Genomic DNA, 23,497 nt, shown 5'->3' on the forward strand with positions numbered 1-23,497 from the left:
ATCAATGTTAGTGCACTGGGTTATATAAAAAAAGGTATTCTGTCAATATCAGTCAGAGTTTTTTTTGTGTATGTTTGAACATGGCACCCCTGAGGGGAACCAATTGACCTGAAAGTAAAAGTAACGTTGGAATGGAACTTTTTGTTTTTTCTCTTCGTTTCTCTATTCAGCAGCATCAGACACTCTCAGCCATGTTATGCCGTGAACCTCAAGGCTCTGCTTTTCCTGACAGTGCATTTTACACTCAAATCCTCCATGCCACACTTATCCATATGTACAAACCCCCAATGCTCGAGAGTGAGAAACATGCTGTAATTTGGAAGAACAACTTGCATTTATACAGCGTGGGGGCAGCATCTCAGAGCCTGACAATGGGCCGGGGGGAGGGAGAAGGTGACCGTAAGCACAGATGAAGAACAAGGTCTTCAGTCGGGATCTAAAAGAGGAGAAGGAGGGAGGAGGGCAAGGTGGAGGGATTGGGGGAGAAAGTTCCAAAGCTTCGGGGCGTAGTGGTTGAAAGCCACAGTGCCCCGAAGACCAAGCTACGCTGCCTGCCTGTAAAAGAAAAACACTGCTTTTATTTAAAGCAAAGAAAAGAAAATCAAAATGCAATTGATTCGGAGAAAGGAAGGAGAAAAAATAGCCGATTGACATTGAGTGTTAGGGCAAATTAATCCCAAAGTAACAAAAAGGTGTTGATATTAATTCAATAGCAAACATTTCACCTTTGTTATATTGATCCAGAAGTGGGCAGATTATGAGGCAGGAACTTTTGGTTGGGTTTCCTTCATGCCGAACAGCTTGGGAGCGTGAGAAAGAGAAGGAGAGAGTGTGAAAGAGGAGAGAGAAAGAGATTGGGGGAGGAGATGGAGATAGAGAAAGAGGAGAGAGAGCAAGAGAGAGAAGGATTTTTTTTCACTCAGGTCAGTGATGACAACTCACAAAATGGCCACTCCAGACATGGAACTAATAATGGTTGTTAGTAACATTGCTGGCATCTTCCTGAGCCAGAGCCAGCTGAGCAAATCGGGCGGGTGGAGGAATGGGGTGTGAGCAGGTTGGAGAGATAGGGAAGTGCCAGGGCACGAAGTGATTTGTACGTGAGCGTGAGGATCTTGAAATCAATCCGATCTGCAACAGAGAGCCAGTGGAGTCTGTCAAGGACTGGGGAGATGGGGGTGCGGAGTTCAGTTGGGGTGTGAAAATGAAAGAAAGCCGCACAAACTGCAGGGTCGGGAAACACAAAGCACAAGAGGAGCCGTTATAACCAGGAAGGGAAACTGCCAATTTGCTATTTCTCCTATGCTCAAATAATTGCATTCGCTGTTACATAGAAATCTTCAGCACAGAAAGGGGTCATTCGGCCCATTATAACTGTGCCCTGACTCATTATCTGGCCAGACAGAATAAAAATGGAAAGCAGGCAAAGTTTAAGATTTTATTTATGATTCTAAGTATCCTGCCGCCCAGTCTTATCTCAGTCCATCACCTCCATTTCGAGTTTCAAACAGAGATGCCTGCCACACCATAAACCTCTGGCCTGCCTCTGCTCTGCAATGGGCTATGGAGCAGTGTTCTAAACTGGTCTCAAACGGAGTGGAGTTCAGAGCAGTTGTGCTCCGTGGAAATCAATCCATTTCAAACTGGATTTATTGTCCCAGAACTCTTCCGTTTAACGCCCTTCTCAGCATCAAAGATAGCAGGCCTTTTGGAGACCGGATTCAAGCCTGCACCTCAGAGGAATAAACATGAATGCTTCAGTAATGCACTGTGCCATCCCATCTGTAATATGCACGCAAGACCATGCTAAAATATCAATTAGGCGAGGGACTGAATAAGTGATCACAAGATACCCATGAGAAACAAAATACGAGAATCAAGGACCAAGTTAAGAAAGAGGCCCTTTATTTAGAAAGAGCTTCACCATTTCATCCTGAGCTCTGTTTAGAGAGGCACTTCTGCGTTCTGTGCTGCTTTGCACCAGTCAAATAGTCTTAAAACAAAATTCCTTTTGATGGATGGCAACAGAGTTAAAGTGTCAGATTCTCACTGCAGGACTCCTTCAGCATTTTATTTGAAGTATTGTCAATAAGATTTCTCAGATTTTTTTGATACATAAAAAAAATTATATATATCCTTGCTGGTCTCTGCAAGACATTTCGAGCCCCTGCGGGACAAAATGTGCTCGAAATATATTATGTCTGGGAATTAATAAGCTCTGGTGAACAGTATATGCAAATAATACTGACTTTTAGCAATCAAAAATAACTTTTTTTAAGAAATATCTTGCCTTTTTTAAAGACTTTTTTGTTCTTACAAGAAATTTTAATTAAATGGCACATATTTTTGTTCAAAGAATGAATTATTATCATCGGCAGGTGGTGGGGTAGGACGTGGAGAGGGAATATCAGATATTGAATTGAATCCAGTGATGTCAAGATGAATTTGCACCTGCAGGCACAACTAACAAGTTTGAAGGTTACTAAATAGTGACATTGGGGTGTAAAACGCAGGCATTACAACCTGGACCCCAAAGGATTTACAAATATTGAATCCTGCCGGTAACCGGTCGTGGGTCACGCCATCCGGCGAGATTTCCACTCCCAAATGTCGAGATAGGCGATCGCGTCAGCTCAGAGCTCCCACCAGACATCCGGACGCATCCATTGGAAGGACTCGACTCCCGCAAACGCAGGAGAAGACTCTCGCGATTCTAGCTCTCTTAAATCCACTCCTACGGATGGTCAAACTTGCCTGAACCCAGTCCCTTTGTCACAACGTGCGTTTTGCAGACAATTCTTTCCGATTCTTTTGAGTTTTGTACAAGAAAAATCAAAAGAATTGGAAAGAATGATACAGTAAAACTCACATAAGTTGTATCAGTTGGGACCATTCATTTGATACGACTTATGCAAAGTATGAGTTATGTCAAACATGCATAGAATATAAACTGTTGAACGGGACTTGGGCAGATGTACAACTATACAATTTATACAGATATTGTGAGTTTTACTGTCTATAAAATATATATATATTTATAAAGTTTTATAATACATAAAGGAGACATCTGTGAGGATGGTTCTGAGTCAGAATGCAGGCAATTGTCACAGGGTTAGATGTACAGAGCTGCCTCGCAGAAATGTTTCAATTTCATGGCTAAGTTGATGATTTTACTCAATTAAATATAAACCACATGTTTTCCAGCCCTCTCGACACTGATTCGATCTGAAAGAATTCTAATACATGTTTGCAGGTGTTCTGCAGTGCGGAGATAGGTTGTGAAACCTTTCGACAGGATTTTCGGTCTTCTTGAAAAAAAATCAGGTGGCACTGTTATAATTTAGATAATTTGGAAATGCACAGGCTGGCAGAAAGGGACACTGTAACTCAGAGACGTTGCAAGACAAGACAGTTTGGAACAGACACTTAGTTATGAATTATCTCAACCATGTCATGGGGCCCAGGGAATTTTAAATACTGTTAAGTGGTCAGTAGGTCCAAGTAGGTCCATGGCCTCCCGCAGCAGGAAATGGCAGATTGATTAATGTAAAACACAAGAAAAAATGGTGTTTAAGAGCTGAATTGCTTAAACATATTGCGCTGGAGACGTGAGCAGTTATAGTGGTCAATAAACGTACTATTGCGAACATAAATCACCTGAGTGGATCTATTTTCCCAAACTAAAGAATTAATATTGCAACACTTTAAGCTGTGACCTTGGTCGGAAAGCATCAGATGGCTTTAAATCCCAGGCCTGGCTGGTCCACGGGCTACCTGGGAATTGTGACTAAGGCAGATTCTGGAAGCTATCGACAGCAATAGGTTTCAGGCAGACTGAGCGCTTCAAGACTCTACCCCATATGAAGGGCACCATATAAATAAATGCAAGTTGTTGCTGTGGCTGTTGTAAGAGATGGGGGCAGTGAGTGATACTTAAAATATTAACTGCATATAGTGTGGTAGGTTTATAACTTGTCCCATTGGGTATTGACGGATCGCTTTCTGGGGTAATAATCCCTTCAAAATAAAATAATAAAATAATTTGGTCACTCAATCCATGACTGTTTGTGGGACACAGCTGTGCACAATTGGCTGCCATGTTTCGCCCACAAAATGTAGTCAATTCACTTTACAGTATATTCCGTGAAGCACTGTGAGATGTCTCGAAGATGTGATAAGAGGTTATATCAAATGTCAGGATTTTTATTATTATTATTATTGGGTCTAGTCATGTGTGAGCCGAGGCAGTGATCACCAACGAGGGGCATCACAATGAGATCTTGTTCTCATCTTTCTGCATTGGTCACTGGTGAGAAATGCAAAAACCTGGCTGGTTTTCACGACCCTGGTCTAGGGGAGCCGAGGCCAATTGTAGCATCTCAACATGTGCCTTGGGCAGAGGCTAGCTAAGTCAGTTAAGCAACTGGAGACGCCCTGGTCATGTTTTACAGAGGATATAGTGGTGGACCTCGCCTGAAGCCGCACTTAAGACAAGCGAACCCAAACAACTGGAGGAACGGAGTTACAAACGTGATATTGGGTTCACAAGTTGATTAAATGTGGCAGACTAGCAGGGTTCCCTGTGGTGTTCTGTTTAATACAATTCAAAAGTAATTTTACAGTGTCTATAATTTAAAAGCTCCTTGTTTAAATAAAGTATTGAAGAAGTGGAGAGCCTTCTGCACATTGAGGAGGCGTACACTATAGCTGCAGCACGCCAACTACGGCTATCTGTGGGTTTGTGAATTATGAGTAAATATTAAAAATCCTCGCATTTGATATAGGGCCTATATTGTCAATAACATCTCAAGGTGCATCACAGAGTTTCTATGAAGCGCAGTGACTCGTGTATTTGACTGATTTGCACAGAGCAGTACCCAAAAACATCCAAGTGAATGACACAGGGAGAGACTCCTCTCTCTTTTCGAGTTGAACCACGGGATCTTTAACATCCACCTCAACAGGCAGAAGGGACCTCGGTTTAACGTCTCATCAGGAGGGCGGCACCTCTAAATATCCGACTCCCCTCAGCATTGCATTCGAGTATCAGTCTAGACTAGGAGCTGAAAATCCCAACGTGGGACTTGAACCAACAACCTTTTGTCTTAGAGGCACGAGTACAATCAACTTAGCCAAGCTGACACAAGAGTATGAGGGAATGCAGTTTGATGAGGGGATTAGATTTCTTTTATACATTCACTGTCATCATTGATACATTTTTGAGATGTTTGAGCATTACCTTTAGGGTTTGTGGTTGTTTGAGTGAGAGGTCACGTTTCCTCAGATGTTAACGCAGAGGAGAAATTGCAGCTGTGAGAGATTCCTGGCCACATGGGGAGCTCTCGACAGTTTGAAACAGTCTGGTGGAAAAAAAGGCATCACACAAGTGTGATCACAGTGTGCCTTAAGCACACACTTATTCTAAAAAGAATGTACGTAATCATTCTTGTATTAAAAATACACTCGCACCTCTCGAGTTAAGATTCAGTGTGAATGTGGCCTTTCTCTATGCCCTCTGTTTTGATCCTTTGCCAATTTGTACACTCTGATAGTACCACAACTGTGACAAGATGGAAACAGACGTTTGTTGCACAGAAGGTGGCCATTTGGCCATCGAGTCTGCGTCATTGCTACCTGTATCATTTAATTCCTTTTTTTTAAAAAAAATTAAGAATAGAGTTTCTCCTGGTCTCCCAGCCACCAGCCCTCCAGATAACATTGGTCATTCACTTCATGGCTTTTTTGGGAACATTGCTGTGCATGAATTGGCTACTGCATTCACCTACAAAATACGGAATCAGTCAAATACACTTTACAGTAAAATCCTGTAAAGTGCTTTGAGACGTCCCCCTGACCCGAAAAGCGCAATATCAAATGCGGGGATTATTATTATTTATATTAATCCAGTTCCTTTTGAATGATTCTATTGATCCAGCCTTAAATCTGGGGCATTCAAAGGTAGAAAGGGAATTGCTGTGAGTTAAGTAGTTTTACATTTCGTTCATTCATTCTATAATATTAAGCTTAGCAAATTACAGAAAGTGAGATTCGTAGCTACCTTAACTGCCCACATGTGGCATCTTTTGATGTAATAGCTGTCGTGCACCTTTTAAAGATCATGAGCATCTCTTGTTTCCCTTACAGGGACGATACACATATTTCATCCCAGATATGTCTTCCACATACAGCCTCCCAAAATAGAACATAATCTCAAAGTCTGAAATAATGTTTGGCAACAATAAATGTATCCAGTAAATCTAATCCTTGTACGTGCTCACAACCCTCTGAATTGCGTACTATTGCATTGCATTAATATTGCATTAAAGCAGCCTTAAAATGTAATTGGACATTAAAGACTCGTCCCAACACATCTCTCTCAATCTCAGTAAAGCTTCTGTAGATTTGCTGGGTCTCTCCTAATTGTTAAGGCCTGGCTTTGCTGCTGCTGGGAAGCTTGCTGTTCCCAACAATGGAGTCCACCTGGGAAGTTATTTCTGGATACAAACTGACCTGTAGAACCGGCTGCTCACAAGACAAAAGGAAGTCACTTGCTCCCTGCCCTGTGTTTTTAAATAATTTATTCAGGTTTGGAACCTACCATATGTTATGTGTTAGGGAGTGTGACAAGTACCATTTCCAAATATTAATAACCTCTCTTGTGCATTCTGATTGTTAACTTATTACCGACAACGACAACAAAAATGGCTGAAACCTGCAGACTTGCTCACTGGTTGGGGAGCACATTTCCCTAGAGAAACAACCACTTTCAACTGCAACTGCAATGCTGGGACACGTACAAATGAATACTCATGCACACACCTGAGACGCTGGTGTATAAAAGACAGAGTTTCTACACTGTTACATATAACTGCAGCCCATTCAGCCTAACTAATCGGTGACAGTGAGCTGACACTACGATGCAATGGTGGGGAGAGGGGTTGCATTGTCAGAGGTGCCATCCTTCAGATAAGACGTTAAACTGTCTGTGTATGTGTGTGTGTGCTCTGCCTGCTCAGGTGGACGTTGAAGATCCCATGGCGCTATTTAAAAAGAGAAGGAAGTTTCTACCCGTTTCCTGGCCATCAAATCTCCCAAATAAAAAATTGGTCACTCTCCATGGCTATTTGTGGGGCATCGCCATGCGCAAACTGTCTGCCCATAAAATATACATTCAGTCCACTTTACAGTGTATCCTCTGAGGCGCTTTGAGACGTCTTGACAATGTGATAAGATGCTAAATCAAATGCAAGGTTTTCTTATGAAGGAATTCCAGTTAGAAATCCCACTGAACCCAAGGGGAACTCCGCTCTGAGAGTAGGCAGCAGTGGGCTGGAGATCCCCAGTTCAACATATGTATTCCTAGTTACCAGAAGCAGTTTCCCCGACACCATTCATGGTGCTTAGAAATGTCACCATTCCGATTTCAAAATGCACATTTATGAGTTGGAGCACCTGCCATTGCACACAAATTCAGAGTACGATTAGAGACCAATTGCAAAAGCGCCGCTCAGCTGGACTTTATTTAAACATCAGTATTGCAGTCACCACTATAAACCTGCAGAGAAGAGCTCCCAGAATTACTCAAACATCTCTCTCCTTCTCCTCCCCAACCCCTTTTCCATTTGTCCTTGCGTGTGACTTGTCACGTTATTCTTTTTAAAATCCTAATTGTATTTAAAATACACGGTCTTTAATCCGTGCCATTTCAAAACTGTATTCTGTTCTGCGTGTAGTTTCACAGGCTAAATGCTCCAGTTCACAATGTTGGATTATAAAGTGAGGAACTGCAGAGACCCGCAGTGAATCTCAAGTGCGGTTTCACGACAGTAATTACTATGGGAAGGCAATAGCTGAGCTGTTCACAGCGCAGTCTCCCTTGGCTATGACAGAGTAACACACTGCACCTTGTGAGGCTGATATTGTGCTAAATGTGACATTATTTCTGTAAAGATCACTTGTAATCAGCACTGTTAAAGCATTATTTTCTGAGTACATTAGACAGGCCTGCATAGATTTGACTCCCTCAATGGTTCACATTTCATTACTTTTACGATATCAATGCAGATGCTTTGCTCTTATTTATCCTTCTGCCCTCCCTCCCTAACCTACTCTATCCAGACTGCCCCACAATCTCCCACACACAAACACACCCATATCTGCTATTACGATGCTTGGAGGGGACAGGCTTGAAGAGGATTGAAGGGCTACTTGTTCATTGCTGTCTTGCTTAGCATAAATAGGGCTGTTTAGTCTTTATGTTGTGCTCATAGTTATGACAGTTTCATATTGTTCTATCACTACTAAATTATTAGTCAATTGAGGTACAATTTAAGAGACAGCTGTGTAGGAAATGTAATATACTGTGGTTGGGTTGTGAAAGCAACCTTTTGTGTGCAATATTTTCCTTCAGCTCATTTTAACCAGCACTGGTCAGCCCTAATCCTTTAAGGCAACATCTGTAGCACCATTGGTGCGTACAGCAATAATTTCTCCATTGTAGACCACAGTTAGAATTTACCGCAGAAATCATGATGTGATTGCTTTGTTCGGAATTGTAAGGCACTTCATTGAGGTGCTTCGTTTTTGAAGATCTTATTTCATGGAAGGAAACCAGAAGTTGGTTCTCACTAGTATTACACGTGAGGTTATAGCACAGGTTGCTTCAGGGTCAATTTTCTGAAAGGAGAGAGTTCAGAGGTGGGATTTTTGGTTGCAAGGTTACCTTTGGACGGAACTTGCAGAACATAAAGAAAGCAAAGAGATTCAGAGTAAAGCACAGGATAATTATAGAGGGGAGGAAAGACTAGTGTACAAATGGGACAATGTGTGAAATAGGATGAATACTGAGATACTTAAGGAGTTAAAGGAGTGGAGGGAGCTGATATCACAGACATAGGAAGCAAGAGTTGGCAGACTGGAGCAGTAATGAAGGGGAGAAAAGGTTAGATTTTCTGAGCTGTAAGACGAGTGTTAGAGAAGGAGGGCCAAGTGACAGATAGGATTGTCTATTAAGAGGCAGTGTAATCATTTATTGCAGGAAGTAAGTGGTGTTGAAGATCATAACTTTCTGCTCCAAATCAGTATCCAGTGACCTCTACTGGAACATGCATGGATGCAGACATCTTTGAAACCTATTTTTTCTTGTGGGTATTGCCTTAAAATTGAAGATTGTGCCTTAGTTAGTCTACAACAACAACAACAACAACAACTTGGATTTATATAGCGCCTTCCACGCCGGACGCGTTTCAGAGCACTTATTGTCTACACAATGCACAGCCACCACACATTTCAGTATATCCTGTGACGGCATTCGGGTGTCTTGCCAGCATTAAAGGCTCTATATCAAATCCAAGGATTATTATTGTTAATAAGCAATTCTAAAACTGTGGTCTTAATCTTAAGAAAATGGGAAATGGCAGGTGAGCTGGATGGGGCTGTGGTTAAATGGTTTTCAAATACTCACTGAAAAAAAAATTGAATTTCTGTAGCACCTTTTACATCAAAATGTCTCAAAAGCACTTTACAGTAATTGGAAAATAATAATAATCCTTGCATTTGAAGTGCCATCTTTCACATCAGGATGATCTATCAAGTGTACTGACTGTACGTTTTGTAGGCGAACCGGTCAGCCAATTTGCGCCCCGCAATGTCTCATAAACGGCCACAAAGTGAATGATCAGTTTTATCTGGGACATTGTTGGCCGGGGACCTGGGGAGAAACAACCTTCTCGAGTTCAGTTAATTCACTACAGAACAGGAAACCCACTGAGCCAGCAGATGTCAAGGTGTCCACAGTCCTGGGTTGCTCACAGAAACTGTCTCAAAACACCTACCAATTTATCTGTGGAGATGAATTGTCACTGTTTCTCCACTGTATCACTTTCGCCTGTTGTCACAGATGTTTCGTTAACATCCTGTTAAAATAAATATTGAAGAGAAACAGTTTGGATCTCAAAATGGGGAGCACTGCACCTCATTCGCAAAGCTTGTTAATCTGCTGTGGAAGTTTTTGTCAGTGAAAGACAGGAACGAGTAATTTTTGCAGATGTTAGCAGGCAACCTTAGGCACAAAGCTTATCTGGAAAAAGGTGATAATTCAATGGCATTTGACTGAAGATGAGCTGATTAGTTCAAGAAGGCTTTTATCTATCAAGTCTGCAACAGCAGACAAAAAATAGACTGTTTTGTAGATGCTGAAGGAATCCATGTTCTACTGCAGAATAGAGTCTTGCTGTGTGATTGCAAGATGCTGTGATCTTTATTTTAAACATCCGTGTTTTTTATCTTTTCTCTTTAGTCGGAGAATTACTCCATCGAGTCAAGCTATGTGAACAGCAGACAGCACCTTATTAAAAGGTAAGTCATGATGGTTTTTACATTAAACAGTGTGAATGCATTCAGATAATGAATGCCGTCTGCTTTGGTGCCCTTTTCTCATTATTGTTAGAAACCTGTTGTAATCCATTTACCTGACATCGTATAATTTGATCGCAAAATTCTCTTGGATCAGGCTCTTTTTTTAAAAAAAAACAATATTCTGCTGGGAAACATTGCACGAGACTGTTTGGAGTAGAGCAATCTCATCTCAAGTCACAGTTTAAACCACCGAGAAGCGTACATTACGGAGGCTTTGGGAAGAAGAGACTCGGATCTGCTCAGCCTGTCAATCCCAGTGACGGCCACCAACAGAACACTGTCTCAGGAAAGGCATTTTAAATACAACAGTAATGAGCAGCAGGAAAGTGAGGTTGTACAACTGGAAGGATACAAATTAGAAAAGCTCCCAATATCTCTTGCCAAACTTCAGCGGCTACAACTTGCAGTTACATGGCATTTCTGTCATGCAGAATTCAAGCACTTAACAATCAACACCTGGACGAGAGAGTTAAGGGTGTTGATCAAAAGGCCCAATTAAAAAAATAAACTTTTTATAAGGAGTCTTTGGAAGGCAGGGAAAGAGGAAGCTTAAAGAGAATAGATTTAGGAAGAGAGTTGCAGAAGACAAAGAGGCGATGTAGTTAAAAGCTCAGCCGAAGTGGTGGGATATTTAGAATGAGCAATGGCGACTGAACATGAGAGAATGCAATCAGTGGATAAATTTGTGGCTTGAAAAGATTCTCTAGACGTAGACATGCATAAATGGGAGCTCCACTGCGTGAAATGTCTGCTCTCTGCATTCCTCTGTGCCCCTCAGACACCGGAGCTCAAATGATAGAATAGAAAGGGAGAAGAAAAGGCTTGTTGTAGTTTGCTAGGAATTTAAGAAGATTGGCATTTCCACTGGTCGGTAAAGTTACTAGCCTTGGGCCATGTGCATTTCGCTATTATCAGAATTGAACGGCAAGATCAGTAACTTTACCTGAACAGCGGAATGTCATTCCTCACCCCACACTCACCATAATAAAAGGCGGTATTAAAGAGAAAATGTGCAGCTGAGAAGAGGCATGAAAAAATGAATGCTTAACTCCAGGTCAAGACCTGGTATTAATGGGCTTCACAAAGGGAAGAATTTGAAGTCTCACCACAGCTTTGATAGAAGTGAACACAATAGCTCAGAGCAGATTTCTTTCCGAGAGCTCATGAGAGGTGGAGCAGGGGGGAGAGGGGAGGGGAACGACATTTCAATGGAGGAGCGAGGGGGGGGGGGGGGGGGGGGTAAAATAAACCTACCCACTGGCATGAAAATACAAAGAAAACTGCCTTCCCCACCAAGTCAGAACTAGAGCAAACTCACACCTACAGAACACCATAGTCTTCCATTTAGACACATTTGTCAAAGAACAATTGAGGGACAGAGCAACCTTCAACTGGTTTCTGGGGTATCGGCTCACATGAACACACACACAGCCCATCCACCCTACTGGACCATAAGAATCTTCTTCATTTTTATCAATAATTAAAAAGGTAGAGAGATAAACAACCTGTAGAGGTTATGTTTTCACTCTTTCTTCGTGTTTATGTACCCTACATAGAAAAAGCCATAAATAATAAATACCTGTATTCTGCAGAGATGGGGAGAGCTAGGCCACGATTCTAAGGAGCTGCAGATTTTAAATGTTTTTATATATGTGTGTGTATATATATACACACACACATGCACAAAACTGCTCTGCTACCTCGAACAGAATGGCATTTCACAGAAATAAACTAGACGGCTTCACCCCATGTCCTTCATCCTTTGGGGAAATGGTTTGCAGAGTAGTTTCATTACAAAATGCAAATTTGTCAAGGACCAGTTGCAGAGATCTGTATTAGTTACCTAGGAAAAAACATTTTTATATTCAACAATTGGAGAGGATTCTTTGATCTCTCAAAGGCCTTTTTTTCCCCTCCCAGCCCCCCCCCCCCTCCCCCCAACCATCACCTTTCCATCTACACTCAGCACTCTGATTTTGTCACCTTTTCCACTCATTGAGATGGCAGTGACTCATTTAATAGTAGGGTTTTACAGGAGGCAGCAACACTGCAGTACCTTAAGCGCTGGTCATAACTGCATATCTACAGGATATGGAGCCACAACATGCCAGGAAGAATCCCCCCCCCCACTCACCCAACACTCACACTCAACAATGCTTCCCACAGAGGATCAGTGGAGACCAATTCCAGTTAGCAGCATTTTCCAAGTTTCCCACTCTGGGATGTTAATGACGATAGTAACATTCTCATCACCTTCCAGCTCATATCATCTAACTCAACAACAAGGACATTTGCATTTACACAGGGGACCTTTACATACAATGCAAAGCGCTCAACAAACACAGCGGCGGACACTGAGCAGGGAAATGAGATTTAAAGAGTTGCGGTCAAAGAGATATACTTTTCAGAGGTTTTTCCAAGGCAGGAAGTGAGTTACAAAAGCAAAGTCGTTTCGGGAACAGTAATCCAGAGGAGAAAGCTCAGCGGAGTGGAAAGGCATGAGGAATGAGCATTAAACCAGAGTTGGAAGAGCGAAAACAAAAGGTTGAGTAACATTGCACAACTAGAACCTGGTTCAGAACCCCACATAATGCATTAACTTATTTAAAACATTCGGCCTGGTGGAGTGGGGTGGGAGAGGGGCAAAAATACTTTGGCTTTGCGAAAGGTTTTTCTGTAAAATATCATGGAACATAATGAAATCCATATTTCTACGTCCAGTCATAAATTGGAATATGTTTTGGTTTAGGTAAACAAAAGTTGCACTATTTCAACGTTTTATAGCTGTTGGATGTTTTTTGTTGCCTGAATTTTGAGCAACCAGTGGGCTATTGAATGTCAATTACAGCTTAAACTCTGTACCGTTTCTCTGCAGAATTGCCACGTAAATTTTTAATGTGAAGCGCTGTAAAGCTGAAGAGAAATGCACTGCGCCTGGAATATTACTGAATTCACAATGTTCTCTAAATGAACTAAAAAAAATCTGTAATGAGCTATATTATTTATTTCAGTGTCAAAATCCTCCCTGAACACTGAGAGCAGGATGGCAACACTAGTCAGCTGGGGAGTCTCTCTCAATTTCGTGCCAGATATAATTAACCTTCTCGTTTCTCAGGCAGATGTAATTTGAGGGAAAGAAATGGGTTGGTTAGGTAGGGCTGGGAAAACCTGGGGCTATCTCTTCCCAATGCTGAGCTACATTTCGTCACTTACACACACAGTCACAATCACTCACTCACTCACTCACATACACAGATCCTGAAAGATCCCATTGCTGCAGCAGCAAATCTCATCTCTACATCTTGAATTACATGGAATAGAAAATGGAATAAGGTTGTCGAGTCGGTGGGTTTATCAGGAAGTCAATGAATGTGGCCCCTTGCAGACGAGGACACATCGTCATGCCTCAATCAGCATTGAGCTGTGGCATGGGATGGACCACAGAGTTTTAAATATATAATTATACATATATATGTAGGTCACAGGGCCTGAAACTAATGGTGCAGGTTTCACTGTGCCTTGTGCATGTGATGATGTGGTCACATTCCCACTGAGAAGCTGACAGTGCTGGTGAAGGAAGGAAAAAACATTACACAGTCACATATTTCGAGGCATCTCGAAGGTATTTAAAAATTCCACACAGATTGAGAGATATCATTAATTTAGATGGGGCTGATACCATCTTTTTCTGGGTTTGCACACATGTCAGAGATGTACATTTTCTCTTTCTCTCTCCTCTGCTTATTTTCAAGATCATCTTGAAAACACGAAATAAACACCTTTTTTATTTCATTATAGAATACATAGTTCTGTGTTACGAAAACTGCCCAAACTTGTTGTCCTTTCTTTGCTTTTAAAGTACATAGAACATTTTTAAAAAAAAATAGATATCTAATTAAATCTGATGATACAAGAAAATAGTCTCCCTTTTAATGTGATTCACTATATCGCAATCGTTTTTTTTGTGGCTTTTTAAATTCCATGGCAACAATCTGGCCACAATGATTTCACCATCAAATCAGTTCAGTGACACACAAAAGATCACCACCTCAGTCAATCCTGAGAACATGAAATTGACCTGAAATTGACTAGGAGTCCCCGGGAAAAAAAATATAGGGCAGCTTTAACACAAGCCATTTACCAGAGCAAGAGAAGAAGGGAATAGAAACAGAACTAAATTTGCTTTGTCTTACTTAGGAACAGAAATCCTCTTAGAGAAAAAAATGACCCCTTGACTTTGATACATTTTGACACAGGTTGTAATGTATGGCAATATATTTTTGATATACTTCAATATGAAGCAATATGTATTGCAATACATTTCTTTTCCATAAGGGGTACATTATCTGATACTGCTTGGCATGACAATAAATCAGTCTTGCTTCACACTTCAGTAGTTCCACATTCAAGGATCTGGAAAGAAACAGTCTCAAGGACAGCGGACACGAAGAAAGTGACCAAACTGACAGCGAACATGATGTGCACCGAGGCCTGTACTGTGACACAGCCATCAATGAAGTACTGAATACAACTCTTAATTCCACTGGCTCGCAGGTACCTGAGCAAGGTAAGGCGATGAAAGAACTTGGGGGTGAAATGTACAGCCTTTAATAGTGGGTTCTTTGGACAAGGATTACGAACTCGACAAATGACACCTCTTTGAGAGAAAAATTCTTCTCTTCTTTTGTACTTATTTGAAGACAATTTCACCTTTGAGAAATAATCATATAGTATGTTTTGTGAGCGAACGGGGCAGCCGATTGCGGACAGCAGTGTCCGACAAGCAGTCATAGATCGAGTGCTCCAAATTATTATTATTTATTTTTGAAATGAATACTATGCATAATTAGGATATAATACTCCTATATACATTTGGCAACTAGACTAATAATAATAATCCTTGCATTTGATATAGTCCCTTATCACGTCATTGAGACATCTCAACTCGCTTCACAGGATACACTGCAAAATGGATCGACTGTATTTTGAGGGCAAATAGCCAATTGCGCACAGCAGAGTAACTCGCATCCAATTCTATAAATAATGAAATTAAATATCCTATGGAAAATCCTTTTCAAATCACATTTATTTTTGTAGGACAGATTGTAAATTAATTGAAGTTTTCACTACTTTACGGAATATAATATCTTATAGGGTGGTTTTCTGATACTGCAAGATTTTTTTTAACAATAATATTCCTTGTATTTGAAATTGCGCCCTTCGTGACAGGAAGGATGATTCAGGGTTATGCAGGATTTACTGGAAAGTTTGGTGACTGTGTAACTTGTAATGTTGTTGTTGTTGGTTTGTTCAATGAGGTAGCATCTATTTGGGTAGGTCGAGCCACAAGAAATGCATTCATTCTAGACATAGTAATTTCACAGGAAAATGGTTTCACAGTACATTTCAATGCTGTTAAGGCATTGAGCCTTGTGCTTTAACAGGAAAAAGTTTGACAAGCATTTTTTCACATAGATGGTGCTTTTCAGCTTGGGAGATCCTAGCTATAAACGAGATACCAGAGATGGAAGAGGCACATTGCCGCAACATTTACCTGAATTTTTTTTAAAAAAACACTGGAGGGGGAGTAAGGGGGAGTCAGTGAATTGGGAGCATATATTCACAAATCTCTGTTTTTGTGCATCAAATTCCAACCTTGATCAGGCACTATTAATTCCTGCCCTCAGGATGTTAGTGCTACATTCCCATTCATTGCATTGGATGAACACTGTTTTGTCACACTGGATAAATACAGTTAAAATTTGGAATGATCTGCCCGAAAGGGCAGTGAAGTCCGATTCGATAACAGCTTTTAAGAGAGAACTGGATAGGTATCTGGAGAAGACAGGTTTGCAGGGTTATGGGGAGAAAGCTGGTGAGTGGGGTTAATAAAAGTCAATTGCTCTGTCAAAGAGCCGGCACAGACTCAATGGGCTGAATGGCCTCCTTCTGTGCCGTAACATTCTATGATTCTATGATAAATAAAAAAGGCAATGAACTTAGATCAAGGCCATCTCGTTGGGGGAAAAAACAGCAACGGCCACTTTGACTGAAATCTGCTGCAAACATGGAGGTAATGTAATGTCTGCGCCAGCATCCTGGCATGTTCGAAACTCCCGATTTCCAATTCATTTTAATGGGAGCACCAAGCTGGTTCAGCTTTGCCGCCAACACATCTGTGGCTGTTCGGCATTTACTTGTACAAAAATAAAGGAGAGCTGCTGTGTAGCCTTGACTCAGTGAGCATGCAGAGCCCCGCTTCTTTCCTATTTAAACGAATATCAATCTGAGTTCTATTAATGTTCAGCCTCCTGGTGGCAGACTGATATCAGATGTAAATATATCACTTCAGACACTGTGGGTGATAGTTGCTTCAGTTGTGGATTCCCTGTGTGGACTGTGTTCGTGCAAGCTCTACAGATCCCCATGGATACGACAGTCACTGAAAGCTGCCTTATCTGACATCAGGTAATTCTTCCTGTGGATCTAGTTCTCGAGCGCACCATAAATTCCTGGCAGCTCGCACAAAATTGGCAACGTACTATACATTCAATCACATCAGCGATCAAACAACAACGGAAGAAAAATCTCTTAAAGTATATATATATATATATATATATATAGCACCTCCCCAAATGGTGCAAAATTCCTATTTATTTTGCTTTTTTTGGGGGTAGTTCGTTTCCCCTGCCCCTTTTATTAGTTTCAGACCCCAAACGAAATGCAAATGATTTAGCATCAGTTTTCCCACGAGCCTGCGTTGCCTCAGATTGAGAGAGGTGGTACTTCTGGCTGTAATGGCACCTCAGCACGAGCCGCACTTCACACCGGTTCAGAATCAGCTGTTGGCTGATAAATCCCAGCGAGGCCTTGCAGCTCGAACCAACTAACATGCGAAGCAGCACTTCCCATTCCCCGACAGAGAGAGAGAGGGAGGGATAAGTCAACTGCTCCCAACCTTAACCCACTGCCTTCCTGGAGTCTAAAGAGGTGTGCGGGAATGTAGTCCACATAGAAGCACCATTCGTTACCTTGCTCCACTCACTGAAGAATTTGACATCCAAGTGACACATCTGAGATTATTAAACACCCGCGAAATATATAGTCACTACACTTTACAGCATATTCTGTGAAGCGCTTTGGGAAATCTTGAGGATGTGATAAGGTGCTGTTCAAATGCAAGGATTATTATTATATTAAACACTTGGCAAAGATTTGAGAACAAATCCTTTCTCAATGCTTTGTTACCCCCCCCTCACCTTAGCTTTTACTCCCAATTCTTTTAAACCCAGTTGGCATTGGTGCATTGGTAGTATCATTTGCTCTGACTCCCCACACTTCTGAAGTGGTTGGTAACGTTCACACAGGGGCCAGTTTTATTTTAAAATCAATACTTGTTGCAATTTACAGTCGCCATTGGAGATTATGGAGCGAACAATGGTTAGTTGGTTGGGGATATTATACTTAATCTAATCAAGTGCTCCAAATACCATCTGTGGCAGCAAGCAAAGCTTGACCCATTTGTGACTGGGATCCTGAGATTAGATTCCATCTGTTCTTATGTCCAATACATATTGTTTAACTTGTGGGTTAGGCGTTTCTCACTGACATCTTCTGTTAATGAGCTATAGTTCTTGATGACTTTCACTCAAGCGGATCAACGCATGTAGCGTCATTCCTGCAGTTTTCCTGCAAGATAATCAGGTAGATTAGCAGGAATTTCTATGTGTGCTTCTTATTATGAAGGATTAATAGGAAAAACAAGCAACAGGAAAGTGATTTTTTTAGCATGAAGTACCTTTCTACCATCTAGATAATACAAAAGTAATTTAAAATGTGTTCCTACCATCTCCCACACTGCCTTAGTGCCACAGCTAGTCAATAATAGATTATACCGACCAGGAGGCTGCAGGTTCGAATCTTGCAAAGTGCTGAGGTACCTGCAATTATTCTCAGGAAAGGGACCACTATCCAGTGTCCCATGATAAGGACAGGATTGGTTTTAGCTGTGAAGCTCCAATAGCCTCACAGCCTGTTGACACTCAGATCCGAACCTCACGGATGAAGAATGAGTCTTGTAGCTCAGTGGTTAGAACACTCGCTTTGCAAGTGAGAGACCTGAGTTCAATTCCAGGCAGGGCGAAACCTTGGGCAAGTTTCCTTACTCCACACGCCTAATAATAATCCCTCCAAAACAAAAAACAATAATAAATTGGTCATTTTCAATCTACGACTGTTTGTGGGACATTGCTGTGCGCAATTGGCTGCCGCGTTCGCCCACAAATATACAGTCAATTCACTTTACAGTATATTCTGTGAAGCGCTTTGGGACGTGAAAAGCGCTATATCAAATGCAAGGATTATTATTATAATGATCACTTGAGCAGGGTAGCGGGAAGCTACCAGCACCTGTGTGACCAAACGGGAGAAAGAAAAACACACAATCCTGCCCTGCCCTCATTTACACACACACACCCTGTTCTCATCTGATTTACAGACACACACACAATCCTCATTACAGATGTTACAATGATAAAGTGACCATCATTCAGCCGCTGTCTACTACTCCATAGCTGTTCTCTCAGCAACAAGCACAGTGGTTTGCTTGTTGGATAAATATTTTATCCAACAGGTGTCCGACATGCATTTTCTATTCCTGGCACAGTGTGGAGAGATAGCAGTGGAAATCAAATTCATCTTTACAGAGGTTTCAGCTAATGTTTTTGAGCTACAAAGAACAGTAGAGTGAAACGTACAAGTGTGATAAAGCAAAAGATGTTATAGCAAAGTGAGAAATATCCAAATATCTCCACAAGTGAATCTAGCAGGGGCGGGCTGTGGTCAGGTAGACTGCTAGCCAGAATACACCCTGTGTAACCAGTGAAGGAACACTGGTCCGGGTCACAAACTGAAGCGTGCCAAGTCTCTTGACAAGTCTGTGCAAACAACAAAACTGGCGTCATTTTAAGCTTGTATTTCTAATGGTGAAGATTTCCATTTCACAATGGGCTTCACCCATAAAAACCTAGAGCGGAGGAGCACAGAGCCTGGGGCGAGGTTTTCTCTTGCAATGTTAACTCTCGAGACTGATTTTGTGCATCGTGTCTGGTTTGAGTTTGAATGACCTGGGATCAGTTCTTGATTCAGTCTAAAACTGCACTGGGTGTTGCTTGTTCCTGATTAGCGCTGTAATAACTCAGAAGGAAATAGAGTTATAAACTGGACACAACAAAAAACACTAACATTTTAGAGGTTGCCCAGCTTTCTACGCATTGCCAGTCACAACTAATAGGAAAGTATGTACAGCCGGTGGCAGTGGTTTACCTGTCAACACATAACCAAGACTACAAATAATGACTGAAAAGCTGCAACTGCATCAAGCTTTAAATGTGCCAGATTTCTGATATTGACCTAACGTGCTGCATATCCGACCATGTAGCTTGCTATTAAAAGTATTTTACTTCCCATTTAAATCAAATAGTCACTGACCTATTAGTTGATACAAAAATGTGGTTACCCTACAATTAAATATCAGTGGACTACAGTAATTATACAATTATTCAGCGATTATCATATCTAAATCTGTCTAAATCAAGGAGTGAAAAACACATTTGATGTCGCAGTTAGCACTGATGATAATCATCTCACCATCCTGGAGATCACGGATTGGGCATTCGCCCATAAAATATCTAGTCAATTAATTTTACAATATATTCTGTAAAGCGCTTTGAGACATCTCGAAGACATGATAAGGATTATCATTCTTATTCTCCCGACATTAAAGGTCCTATACCAAATGGAAGGATTATTACTAATGAATAACATGGGAGAGGGGTAATCTTTCCCCTTCCCAAATTGTTGTCCAAATGATTACACTCAAAGCCACTTGTGGAAAACATTGAGTGGCTTTGCTGAACCTCCTTCCCAATGTTTGGAAGTGCATTTCCCCAAATTTCAGCTAAATTGAAATGTTATTGCATTACTTTCTGTAAGTAATTCTTGAGGAATTTGGGGTTATAGAATTAGGCAAATTTACAGAGGAATGAAACTTAACTTATACGATTCTCAAAGCACATTTTAGTTCCTATTGTAGATGAGCCTCTGTAGTGTTTCTGAGCTACAAAGAACAGTAGAGTGTGAAACGTACATTACAATATTGGTAAAGTCAATTATGGCAGAATTTACTTGCCATAAACTCTCAGTTTGCAGCCCTCTTTATTTACCCAGTGTAGTCGTTTGTTGCTGACTCACACGCTACCTCACGGCACACCCTTTTGCTTAAATAAAATGCCGGCTAGGTGAATGATCCTTTCCAAAATTAATCTTTCCATCAAGAAGACACTATTCACCAGTCATCAGACTTTTCCAGGACTTTTGAATCCATTCAGTGGGCTGAAAAACACCAAACCTGCAGCTAACCCAGATTGACAATACATTTTTAAAATCCCATGGAACTACTCAAAAAGAAAATGCAGTTTCTGCCTTTCAGTGTCCAGGCCAACGATCCTCCAGATAAAATTGATCATTCACTTCATGACAGTTTGTGTGATATTGCTATGCACAAATTGGCTGCCACATTTCTCTGCAAATGCACAGTCACTGCACTTTACAGTAAATCCCGAGAAGTGCTTAGAAATATCTTTCCAACAACATGATAAGGCATTACATCAAATGCAAGAGTTATTAGTCATTTAGAGAATAACTGCACAGCCTGAGATATGCGAACAACTATTTTGATCCCTAATTTGTTCCCAATATTATTTACTTTATAAATTTGGAGATTACGCAGTGCTAGAATATTGGTGTTTCCCTTTGGCAATGGTGATGTGTAAGTTGACAGGTCTTGAAGAGGCAAGACCTTTTGAAAAAAGGAACAAAGTCTTATTTTGCCATAATATTTTAGGATCAAAAAGAGGCGCTTTTCATTAGGGGTACTCCCTCTCCATCATGATACTTAAAATTAGTAAACAGTGGCACACATGGCAAGTGGCAGATCACAGCTGGTTTAGTTAGGGGTGGGTTCTGAGCAGAGAGGCAGATGCTGAGTGGGGGGACAGATGCCAAGAGTTGACGAGGGAAATCAGGCAGCAACTGGACCTGAGGCTCCGAGCCACACGCCTGAACAAACTAGTAACCGAGTGGCATTTACAGGAGCGTCACAGAATTGCATAGAGTAATGTACAAGATGGAAACAGGCCATTTGGCCCAACTAACCCAACATAGCCTCCACCCTTGCAGTCCCCACTCCTGTATCCACCCCTCTATTCTCTTTTCCCTCGTGTATATTGATGCCTCCTGCTTCGACCACAGCAAGTTCCGTGCTCTCACTACCCTCTGCGCGGAGAAGTTCCTTTAAGACAAGGAATGAGTTCCTCATCTCAGACAAGGAAGGGTGCATGTGGCGGGGGGGGGGGGGGGGGGGGGGGGGGTGAATTAGTGGGAATACTGATTGCATCGGAGAAAATAACCAGGTTTAGCCTGCGACTCGACTCATTCAAGTATCTTGTGCATCAGTGAAAGGGGAGTTGTTTTAATGGGAACTGTAGCCTTCTGTCAGCTCAGAGAGTCTGTGCTTCGCAGTGTCCATGCAATCAATCAGAATACTTAATGAGCAGGAAAACCAGTGCAAACTGCAGACAGCCAAAGGGGAATCTGGGTAAGGAGCCGCCTCATTGCTTTCTCTGAGACTGAAAAAGAAATCTGCATCTTAGCGTGACAAGGGATAACAGGGCCTGGAATTGACATTTTACCCCTATTGCTAACCCCTTGTAAGAGCAAATTACTGTTCAATCAATTAAGGCACAAGTTGCTGATATTGCTGGGCGGAACAGGACTATTTTTTGATTACATTGGAAAAGCCGCTGAATTTAAATTTAACCTATATATCCAGGGCTCAAACTCTGTGGGGACTAACCATACAAATGCCTCTGCAAGTACTTTAATTCTTAAGCATTCCGCACTATCGACCACTGTTCAAAAACACTTCTGTTTTCTGTGGCTTTTATCTAATAACTTCAGTCTCTAGTCTTTAGCATTGTTTTGATCAGTTTGCCATTGAGAAACAAGAGGGTCTAATTTGGGGCATTTCCTAATAGGATTTCTTTATAAGTGAATCCGAGTCGTACACACAGAGACTGCTTGGAGTAAATGGAAGGGTTTCTTGTAAAGGAATTTTGTTGGGAAATGCCGCATATCAGACTTAAAAAGGTAATATTTTAGACATTTAAAAACGCAACGAGAAACAATATTGTGGAAAAACAGAATGGTTAGGACCAGTATCTGATGTTTTAGCCCTGTTTGCCTCTGTCAGAGTGCAGTGTTAACTGAGCTGTTTGAGATGAGGAGGAGTCTCAACTATTATGCACGTTAATAAAAGGAAATGTATAGTAATTGTCATAAAGTCATTGTTGTGATAAGTAAAAAAAACTTATTCATTAAAACTTAAAAACTAGTTTTGTCCCAAATCCAAACCAAGCACCTTGTGATAGCCTTAGTTTCTTTTCCTCTCAGTTTTCTTCTCCCCCTCTCTCTCCTACCCGCGCCCATCCAACAAATGCATCTTAGTTGACAGTGGGAACATTTGCAGCATTGACCAGGATTTGGCCGCCTGTTAGGTCATGCTTAATGCACTCACTTCGCACCATTGTGATCACTCTTTCAAATTCCCAGTGCTGGTTGACAGCCCAACCTGCTTATAAGAGTATGTGTGATGAGTTTCCTCCACTTCTGACTGAGCTGATCGGTGGAGCATCCAGCCGTTACTGAAAGCAAAGGCTCGCAGCACATTTGCACCACAGCTGCCAATTTGGGTCTTGTGTTTTCTGCGACAGAAAGAGTTTTCAAGAAGGGACCTTTGTGGTGGGGGGGGGGGAGGGGGGATAAACCCTCACTCTACAATGAAAGGGTTGTGCCCTTTATGATCTGGCTCTTAACTGTTCAGATGTCACAGTAGCTCAAAGGTGACATGCCTTGAGCATTGAGCAGACCCAACACACTTCAAAAGTAGCCTTCAGCTTTCTATAGCCAAATGTAACTTGCTAAGAAATAAATTTGCTTCCCCTGGTTTGTGATTCTTGACTTG

General features: G+C 41.4%; 1 protein-coding gene across 1 annotated transcript in view; it reads left to right on the forward strand.

Annotated features, from left to right (window-relative positions):
- The window catches only part of pcdh19 (protocadherin 19), a 78,831-nt gene that overhangs the window by 46,003 nt on the left and 9,331 nt on the right, over positions 1-23,497 (forward strand). Inside the window, exons 2-3 of the mRNA XM_007891855.2 lie at positions 10,298-10,356; positions 14,811-14,983. Coding sequence (XP_007890046.1) covers positions 10,298-10,356; positions 14,811-14,983 — 232 coding nt within the window. The remainder of the gene's footprint in view (positions 1-10,297; positions 10,357-14,810; positions 14,984-23,497) is intronic.

The sequence above is a fragment of the Callorhinchus milii genome, unplaced genomic scaffold, assembly GCF_018977255.1.
Source record: "Callorhinchus milii isolate IMCB2004 unplaced genomic scaffold, IMCB_Cmil_1.0 Scaffold15, whole genome shotgun sequence".
Taxonomy (NCBI): domain Eukaryota; kingdom Metazoa; phylum Chordata; class Chondrichthyes; order Chimaeriformes; family Callorhinchidae; genus Callorhinchus; species Callorhinchus milii.